Source organism: Eucalyptus grandis, chromosome 1 (assembly GCF_016545825.1).
Source record: "Eucalyptus grandis isolate ANBG69807.140 chromosome 1, ASM1654582v1, whole genome shotgun sequence".
Taxonomy (NCBI): Eukaryota; Viridiplantae; Streptophyta; class Magnoliopsida; order Myrtales; family Myrtaceae; genus Eucalyptus; species Eucalyptus grandis.
The window spans coordinates 52,941,779-52,952,178 of record NC_052612.1 but is presented as its reverse complement, the minus strand read 5'-3'; the positions used below and the strand labels follow the sequence as shown (position 1 = coordinate 52,952,178).

The window sequence follows — 10,400 nt, the reverse complement described above, 5'->3', positions numbered from 1 at the left end:
GAATTCGAATATGATAAAAATGCCGATTCGGTGTTGGAAGCAACCAAGGAGGAAGCCGCTCAAAGGATACAAAGACGGGGAGACAAAGTTGAAATTGGAGCGCTCGGGACCATACTACTTCACTAGTGGAGCCGAGGAACGTTGCCAGAAGGGACAGAAGCTCGAGATTGTGGTCATGTCCGAAAAGCACTGGTCCAAGGGCGTCACCTCCGCGCCGATGGAAGCGCCCGCTCCGGCGCCCCCACGCCAGAAACAGCGCCGCTGGTTTACGTGGTGGCTTTCGGATCGTCATGGTTGGGGTGGGAAGTCGGATAGTGGGGCTGCTTATGGCTTGAGATGAAGTGTGTTTGGGAGAAAGAATACATCTAGGTCTTTATTGAATTTGTGGGTGTTAGTTAGGGTAATTACTTAGGTTACTGAATAATTTCTGAACTGCATGATGGACCATAGTATTGTGAAATTAATGTGTGCTTCTCCTATTTTGGGCAGCGTAGGACCCAATTTGCATGGTTAGATGTTGCAAATGAGTTCTCTTGTTCTTCAATGATATACTTAAGTTTCTCTTGCTGCTTTATGTTGTTATAGCTTGTTCTTTTTTTTTTCTTCCAAGTACGGTGAACAATCAGAGATAAATTAACTCTAAGTCTGAATTTGGCTACAAGAGATTGTTTTAAATAGAAACTTTTTGAATAATCGCTCATCATAAGATTGAAATTTTTGTACCAACTCGGCCAAAATGGATTAACAACACTCGATAGCTTAAATTATCTTATGACCTGGGATAGAGGACTTATTGACACGAAAAAAGGTGAAGTTGATTTAAGTAAAGGGAGACATATCTACCTGAAATAAAGGCTGTAACTGGTGCAAGGTTACTAGCTAATGCAGTTTAAATGATCTCTTTGATTTCAGGATGATTTGGCAACAAAAGCGGGGAGAGAAAGTCTTTAATCTTTTCTAAACTTAACTAGGCATCTCTTAACCGATAAGAAATGTCCACCGAATTTGGTGACTCATTTATTGCTTAATTTAAAGTTTCATTAATGACATGGTTGGACCATCCTTTTTTTTTTTTGTCGCCGGGGGGTGGGAACCATCTGTATGACCACCAAACTTATGGACTTTTCGAGAGGGACAAAAAATCATTTAGTTTAATTACATAATGTGCATCTCTCTTGCTCCAAAAAGCCCTTTGTGACAAGCATTACATTTTGCTCATCTTGATCCTTCACTTGTCATCCCCAACTAAACAATCTAGTTCAGCTTTCTTTGATTCAATTTGGTGTGTAACAATATATTACTTGAAAAATAAACTTTTATGAGTTGAATTGAAATAAATTATACTTTTATGAGTCTTTAAATTACCTATCATAACTCTCTATGCACTTGGGATAAAAGGAGTTGTTGATTAGGGTTTTTCAACAACTTGTACGGGAAAAATCAGAAAAGAAAAATATGACTACGCACATCTATGGTAAGATCGCAACATTATATATACATAAATAAGATCCATTACTTCAACCAACCGAAGAAAAGGAATTGAAATCCCATAATGACATTATCCAGCAACACAAAACTACAATGAGACGGTAGCTGGTTAACCATGATAGACAAGGACACTTGTGCTCTGACCCAGTAAAATGAAGTTCGACTGAAGAATCGGGTCTTGACTATGAGCACACATGACACAAAACCACGACGCATAGTAGTAGACTTGTTTTACACACACATCATGACACAATCTGTAGATTGCAATTATCCAACAGCAGGCACAGACGATGAGAGCTGCATTCAGCTGTAACACGACTCTAGAGAAGTAGTGGCTTAGAATCATGAGATCTGGTCGAAGGTGCTAACAGCGACGGAAGCAGGGAGGCGGTGGACATACAGGAGGAGGCACGTATATTGGGTAGATCGCCAGAGGAGGTGGGGGCGGTGGAGGTGGTGGTGGGCAGTACGGTTGTGGTGGTGGCGGGCATGGTGGCGGCGGACGGTGGCCATGACCACCATGACCATGGCCATGACCGCCATGACCGCCATGACCATGGCCATGACCACCATGACCGTGGCCGTGATCGTGTCCATGACCATGGCCACCGCCGTGATGATGTCCGTGTCCATGACCATGACCATGGTGGCCATGATGATGACCGTGGTGGCTGCCATGATGGTGTCCGTGTTCCATGGATGATCTGCTTATTGCTGAAGTTTCTCTGTGTGATTTTATGTAAAGAGACGATGTATTGTGATGATTCAGGAAGAAATTGGTCCAGATTTATACACGGGAAGGGCCTTCGCAAGTCTTGGTCAATGGAATGTCATTTTCCTGGAAGGTCGGTTGCAATAAATCTCACCCATAATTTATTTAATTTGGTTTTCCCCTTGCGTGTCATGGAAGCTATTGCAGCCTTCGTCATCATGCTTATCACATATGACCCACATGACCTAGGGTTTCCTGCTCGAATTTGACCCCAGCGAACTTTGTTTTCGTCGCCACTCACCGTTCTTCTCGTGTGAACTCTCTGCTCTCGTCAATCTCTGGTGGATATATGCATCTTGGTTTCTGCACATCATTATTCCTCATTCGAATTTGACTTGCAGAAGACGGAGTTGGGATCAAAAATGTGGTTTCCTCGAAACAAATACTTCCTTCTTTGAATTGCAAGTTTCGTATTTCCTTGATCTGTGTCGTTGTCTCTTTACCTTATTGAATTGCTGTGAGAATGTTGCCCTGATTCCAGTAAGTAAATAGAGGTTCGAACACGTCGATGTTATTTTATAATGGTAGACGGAAATGACAAATTGAGGTCGCTAAGATCGAATTGGAGAAAATATGCAAGTTGGCTCCGCTAATTCCGTTCACCTAAGTGTTAATCTATTAATATTTCATATACATGGAAGCTATTGCAGCCTTCGTCATCATGCTTATCACATATGACCCACATGACCTAGGGTTCCCTGCTCGAATTTGACCCCATCGAACTTTGTTTTCGTCGCCACTCACCGTTCTTCTCGTGTGAACTCTCTGCTCTCGTCAATCTCTGGTGGATATATGCATCTTGGTTTCTGCACATCATTATTCCTCATTCGAATTTGACTTGCAGAAGACGGAGTTGGGATCAAAAATGTGGTTTCCTCGAAACAAATACTTCCTTCTTTGAATTGCAAGTTTCGTATTTCCTTGATCTGTGTCGTTGTCTCTTTACCTTGTTGAATTGCTGTGAGGATGTTGCCCTGATTCCAGTAAGTAAATAGAGGTTCGAACACGTCGATGTTATTTTATAACGGTAGACGGAAATGACAAATTGAGGTCGCTAAGATCGAATTGGAGAAAATATGCAGGTTGGCTCCGCTAATTCCGTTCACCTAAGTGTTAATCTATTAATATTTCATATACATGGAAGCTATTGCAGCCTTCGTCATCATGCTTATCACATATGACCCACATGACCTAGGGTTCCCTGCTCGAATTTGACCCCATCGAACTTTGTTTTCGTCGCCACTCACCGTTCTTCTCGTGTGAACTCTCTGCTCTCGTCAATCTCTGGTGGATATATGCATCTTGGTTTCTGCACATCATTATTCCTCATTCGAATTTGACTTGCAGAAGACGGAGTTGGGATCAAAAATGTGGTTTCCTCGAAACAAATACTTCCTTCTTTGAATTGCAAGTTTCGTATTTCCTTGATCTGTGTCGTTGTCTCTTTACCTTATTGAATTGCTGTGAGAATGTTGCCCTGATTCCAGTAAGTAAATAGAGGTTCGAACACGTCGATGTTATTTTATAACGGTAGACGGAAATGACAAATTGAGGTCGCTAAGATCGAATTGGAGAAAATATGCAAGTTGGTTCCGCTAATTCCGTTCACCTAAGTGTTAATCTATTAATATTTCATATACATATATAGATCTTGCTTGGACAGCATCAGATCATTGTTCGCCGGTCAGAATGTATGAGTCAATTATTTTATTTTCCAATATAAAAAATTGACGTAGAAGTCCATATTGCACGTTGCAAGTTATAAGTTGCCGATGTTCTAGGTAATTGCGTGCAATTATCGCATTTAAATTTGTTCAAACTTTGTTCTCTCTCGAAATGCAGAGTTTTTCTCTCGCAATGCAGAGTTCACTTCTACCATTAATGGTAGTTTTCCATCAATTTACACCCAATCCCTAACTTTCAATTCCACTCTTCACCTCTAATCTAAGTCACCTCGAAGATCATCGCCTTCCTTTGCCATTGAACCTTCGTCTTCGGGTTATTATCTTTCAGTTTTCCTGTCTGGATCTCCTCGGACGTTTTCTTCTCTATCGAGCCATGAATTCTTCGACCCCTTACACTCTCTCTATCTACTTGCATGTCGCCGATTCTTCTTTGGCATGGTGAAGATGCTGGTTTTGCTGCTGTTGCCCTTCTCCGCTCTCACTTCCGTTCACTTCATTTCCTCTCTGCTACATATTTAAGCTCATTATCTCTCTGTTTCAACTAGCCTTTGTTACCATCACTTTCGTTACCCTATAACATGCGGAATTCAGCTATTACCTCCTCAGAATTCTGAATTCCGACTGGCCTCATGGAATTCCCCGAAAAGGAAGAGCGAGCTCGTATTGTTGCTCTTTGTAACAGACTGGGTCGGCTATGGGATGAGCAGGACATCGACACATGGGATGAGGAGCCTCCCCTGGAAAAACTTGACGAATGTCGTCGCATGTTAGTCGGTAAGGTTTTATCACACTCATCTATTAATCTACCAGCATTACAGAGTGCAATGCAGCGTGCATGGCGCACAGATTATGTACAAATCACCCAACAGGGAATGGATATCTATATTGCGAAATTTAAGCTTGAAAGTGATATAAAAAAAAAAAAGAATAGAAGCGGGAGGACCTTGGCGTTTCTCTAACAATTTGGCGCTTTTTCAACCCTGGAAGCCGAACACACCTCTGCACTGTTACGATTTTTCGAAATGTGCATTTTGGGTCCAAGTTCTTGGCCTTCCCCTGGAATGGTGCACAACCCAGATGTTAAGTAGAGCAGTTAGGAGTATTGGAAGAATGTTGGAAGGTCAGTTTGATACCAAAGATGGAACTATTTCAAAAATTGGTCGGGTTAGGGTAGAACTTACCTTAAGTGAACCTTTAAAACCTGGCCAATTGATTCGGATTGCAGGCAAAGTCCTCTGGCTCGATTTCCGTTACGAATGGCTTCCCCACTTTTGTTACTCATGTGGCATCATGGGACATTACGCCATGTACTGTCCGACAATACCTTTTACCGAAGCTAAGATGGAAGGTAAAGAGAAGATGGCCTTCGGTCACTGGTTGAGAGCTGAAGTTAATCAGTATAGTCCGTATTGGCATACTTTCTATGCAGGCAGGCCTCTCTCTGACGACACGGATGATGTTGTGCCAGAATCTCCTCAATTCGTAACTTCATTAGTTCATGCTCTTCCCCCACCGGAAGTCATTACTTCAAAGGTCGACTATCAGGAAGTTACTGAAAGCCGAAAGCAACTCACTACTGATCTAATTCCGGGCTCATCCAAACAGAAAGGCATCCTACCAGAATATTACAAGAACGACTTCAGTAGTCCACATTTTACTAAGGCTAGAATTGAATCAAGGCACCAGGACTTACCGCTTGTCGACACAGGGAACGTTGTGAGGACTTATCAGGAGTCTTCTGCCATCCCTCCTCCCATGGTTCTACCATCTGTGCTGTGCAATGTCCAACAAAACATGGTTCAACGGCCTGTGAATGTCAAGAAGAATAAACCATCTCGTGTTGTAACCAAAACAGGGTCATCTAAGAAATTGAAACGATATAATCCATATGATACTGGTACCCAGGGATTGGATTCCATTGATGATAGCAAGTTATTGGATACTCCTGTTTTAATGGAAGACAAAGTTCAAAACCGGGCTGAGGTGGCTTGCCCTAAAAAGCCACCGGTTGAACAATGAAGCTTCTATGTTGGAACTGTCAGGGATTGGCCTCTTCCCTGACAGTTCATGCCCTAAAGGCCCTAGTGGCCAAAGACAGGCCAGATGTCCTTTTTTTAATGGAAACTAAGAACCGCGAGTCGTTTCTTTCTAAGATGCAGCGTCAACTTAAGTTCCCTTTTTCTTATATAGTTAACCCAGTAGGCATCGCAGGGGGATTGGCTATTTTTTGGCAAAACCACATTTCTCTTCAGGTGGAACTCTCTACAGATGACTTTATCGATACTATATGCACTGAATATGGAAAAGGCACTACTATGAGACTCACCTGTGTACATGCTCCAGCAACTCCTCACTCTCGTCAAGCCTTTTGGACAGCTCTTCGTCGAATTGCATCCATCAACTCATTACCTTGGATTTGCGCCGGAGACTTCAACGAAATTGCCTATCCTTGGGAGAAAGTAGGCAAACGCCCCCCTGATTTTGGTCGAATGCAGAATTTTAGAGAGGTACTACATGACTGTGCATTAATGGATATCAACAGTAAGGGATGCGCTTTTACCTGGATGAATTACCGTGAGGGGAATGAGTTGGTTAAAGAGCGACTGGATAGGGTTCTTTGTAATTGGACCTGGAGGATTGCTTTTTCTGAGGCAGAAGTATATGCTTTACCAGCAGTCGGTTCGGATCACAGTCCGCTGATTCTTTCAACCGAAGCTACCAAACACAGCAATGGGAAGACCTTTTATTTCGAAGCATATTGGTTGCAACATCCGGAATGTCAAGGAGTCATTGACACAGCTTGGGCTTCAGCTGGGGCAAAGGGCTATCACCTGCCAAAGATGCTTCAACAAGTTAGTGGGGCTCTTCGGAGATGGAGTAAAAATACTTTTTCAAAAGCAAACGAGCAGATTAACTCCTTACAGCAGCAAATTCAGTTTTTAACTAACCAAACTACCACTACAATGGATCAACAAAAAATCTCTGAGCTGAAAGGTTTACTCCATAGTGCATGGTAGCAGGAAGAACAATATTGGGCAATGAGATCACGGATTAAATGGCTTCGGTGGGGTGATAAAAATACAAAGTTTTTTCATGCCACTACTATTCAAAGGCGAAACAGAAACCGAATCAGAATGCTAATGGATGCACAACAGAGATGGGTTCGAGATGATCAGCTTCTTAAAGACATGACTCTGGAATTTTTTTCTACGATCTATAAATCTGAAGGCACTCGTGACTATGGACCTATCCTACAACAATGTGAGTGTATTGTGACTGACGCTATGAACCAGCAACTTATTTCTGATGTTACTCAAGAAGAAGTTCGCACCGCTGTTTTTCAGCTAGGGAAATCCCAGGCCCCAGGTCCAGACGGTTTTAGTGGATTATTTTACCAGCAGTATTGGCATATCTTAAAAGAAGACATATTTTCCTCGGTGCAGGAATTTTTCCATTCTGGTTTATTACCCCCTGATCTCAACAAGACTATTATAACTCTCATACCGAAAGTCCCTAATCCAAAATGTTTGGATCAGTATCGACCCATTAGCCTCTGTAATTTTGCCTATAAGATTATTTCTAAGGTGTTAGCCAACCGATTAAAGCCTTTCCTGCCTGACATCATTTCTATGGAACAAAGTGCATTTGTTAGTGGCCGTCAAATACAAGACAACATTTTAATTGTGCAGGAGACTCTACATCAGCTTAAGACACGAACTAGAAAGAAAAAATTCCAGGCTGTGGTCAAGATGGACATGTCGAAAGCCTACGACCATGTTGAGTGGGACTTTCTCAAAAACTATCTATCCAGGTTAGGTTTTCATCCTATTTGGGTTCAATGGACTATGCAGTGCATTACTACTGTTTCCTTTAGTGTCAAATTCAATGGCACTCAGCTACAATATTTCCAACCATCAAGGGGGATTCGACAGGGAGATCCTTTATCACCTTATATCTTTATTTTAATGGCCAACATGTTAAGTACTCTCATCCATCAAGCTCTCAATATGGGTAATCTGAAAGGTATCCAATTTAACAGGTGCTGCCCTACGTTAACTCACTTGTTTTTTGCCGACGATGCTATATTCTTTTTAGATGGATCAAGGCAAGAATGTCACGAGCTAGCCACTATTCTCAATCAGTACTGTATGGCTACGGGACAGCTAATAAATCGAAACAAATCAGGTATTTTCTGTAGCAAAGGATGCCCCCCCTTCTACAAGATAATCTAGCACAGGAACTTCGAATCCCGGTCTTAGCTAAAACAGGAAGATACCTTGGGATCCCGTCGGATTGGGGCAAATCTAAACGAGAAATGTTTGCTTGGATACTAGGGAAAGTCAATGCTAAGTTAGATGGATGGAAAGAGAGTCTTATTTCTAAGGGTGGTAAAGAAGTTCTCATTAAAAGTGTTGTACAGGCGATACCTCAGTTTGCTATGTCTATTTTTAAGATCCCTGTCTCGCTTTGTAAATCCATTGAAAAAAGATAGCAAGATTTTGGTGGCAAAATGATAGTCGCAAATGAATCCATTGGAAAAGTTGGGAAGTTTTAAAGACTGGAAAACAGATGGGTGGTCTCGGGTTTCGTGACCTTGTGGCTTTTAATAAAGCTATGTTGGGTAAACAGGCTTGGCATCTCTTAACTCAGCCTACTTCATTATGGGCGAATCTGTTCAAAGGGCTGTATTTTCATTCAGGAGATTTTCTATCAGCCTCAAAAGGGACTCGTTCTTCCTGGGGTTGGCAGAGTATCCTTATTGGCAGGGAGTCTATCTTACCTTCAACTCGATGGTCTGTGGGCAATGGCTCTAGCATCCGAATTAGAGAAGACCGGTGGCTACCTAAAGGCAGAATAGGAGGTTTTGCTGCTGAACAGGAACCTAAAAAGGTATCTGAGCTGATTGACTCAAATACTAACCTCTGGAATCTGAGTTTACTGAATTGTTTGTTTGATAGCACTACTATCGCAAAAATTATCAAGATTCCTATTAGACCAGGCTTTGCATCTGACAAGCTTATTTGGCCGTGCACATCTCAAGGACATTATACTTTGTTAAAAGTGCTTACTCTATTCTTAGCCGGATAATCTCTGCAATCCTATATCTAAGCCCTCTTCATCTTACCACCACCTGCAATCTTATGGAGGCAAATATGGAAACTCCAAATCCCTCCTAAAGTTAAAATTTTCATTTGGTCGTTATGCCAAAATGCCCTCCCCACTAGGGTTAACCTGTTTCGACGAAAACTCTGCCCCGATCCCATTTGCACCCTATGTTCAGCCAAACAACCCGAAACCTCAGAGCATCTATTTTTATTGTGTCCTTGGACTTCCCAGATCTGGTCTCACCCCCAAATCAACTATCCCATACAAACAGCAAAAATTACACGCATTGAAGACTGGCTAGCTACCATACTTGCTAATAAACAAAAGTTACCTGGATCTGCGCTCATCGCCACGCTACTGTGGAATATCTGGAAGTCCCGCAATAGGTTTATTTTTCGCCATCACACTCCTGCTCCATCCTATGTTATCGCTGAAGCTCAAAGTCAAGCCTGTACTGCCGTCATCTCTTCTGCTTCTGTGGATCGTCCACCTCCAGATCTGGATAGCTTATGGTGGCCGCCTGATCCCGGAACTCTGAAGATGAATGTTGATGGGGCTTTCAAGCCAAGCAGTGATCGAGGTTCAGTCGCCTTCATTTGCCGAGATTACAAAGGAAATATCATTGAAGGGCTTACAAAAACCGTACCTGCGTCGTCTGCTTTGCAGGTGGAAGCTCAAGCACTGTGTTTCGCTCTCAACCATTTGATCAACTCAAACCGGACCTCCGATCCCGTGATCATTGAATCCGACTGCCTTGTTTTAGTGGAAGCAATGAAAGATCCTCATCTGTCGCCATGGGAGATTCGCCCTTTCATCGCCGAAGCTGCTGTTCTTCTCCCTCGCCTCGTCTAGTCGCGATTTAGGTTTTGCCGTAGAACGGCCAACACTGCTGCGGATTGGGCTGCTAAGGCCCATGACAATGGTCTTTTGACGCCTTCTCGGGCTTCCTTTCCCCCATCTCCTTTGCTCGATATTTTAGCATTTGATAATTCTAGTCCTGGCTGTAATGCTACTTTTATATAATATATCGCCAGTTCCTGACCAAAAAAAAAAAAAAAAATTTGTTCAAACTTTTGGCCCAAAAGCTCAAAAAAAATTATAAAATTACTTTTACTTTGTCGAAAATTACAAAATTACTAACAATGCTATAACTTTGTCAAATCTAATGCCGAGAGATACTGTCTGTTTGCATTGAACCTGGGTTCAACAAAAATATTATAAATATATATCGAGTTTGAGTTTGAAAAGAAATTTTCCTAATCTAAGTCATTTTTAAGATGAATTGATTTCCTAATGGGGGTTTACTTTCAAGGAAATATTGGCAGTAAAGAATGGAATAAAAAAGTTAA

At 42.1% G+C, this 10,400-nt stretch overlaps 1 protein-coding gene across 1 annotated transcript; it reads right to left on the bottom strand.

Annotated features, from left to right (window-relative positions):
• Positions 1-1,493: 1,493 nt before the first annotated feature.
• On the bottom strand, positions 1,494-2,262 carry LOC120291480. Its single transcript, XM_039308890.1, has 2 exons — positions 2,044-2,262; positions 1,494-2,013 (listed from the first exon to the last, which is right to left on the bottom strand). The coding sequence occupies exons 1-2, from the start codon at positions 2,164-2,166 to the stop codon at positions 1,831-1,833; spliced, it is 306 nt and encodes a 101-aa protein (XP_039164824.1). The 5' UTR covers positions 2,167-2,262; the 3' UTR covers positions 1,494-1,830.
• Positions 2,263-10,400: the final 8,138 nt, after the last annotated feature.

Bases quoted from the DNA above. Each gene is read 5' to 3' on its own strand.
- LOC120291480 (XM_039308890.1), bottom strand. From the start codon at position 2,166: ATGGCAGCCACCACGGTCATCATCATGGCCACCATGGTCATGGTCATG. The intron at 2,014-2,043 runs GTCATGGCGGTC...GTCATGGCCATG, and splicing joins TCATGGTGGTCATGGCCATG to GTCATGGTGGTCATGGCCAC.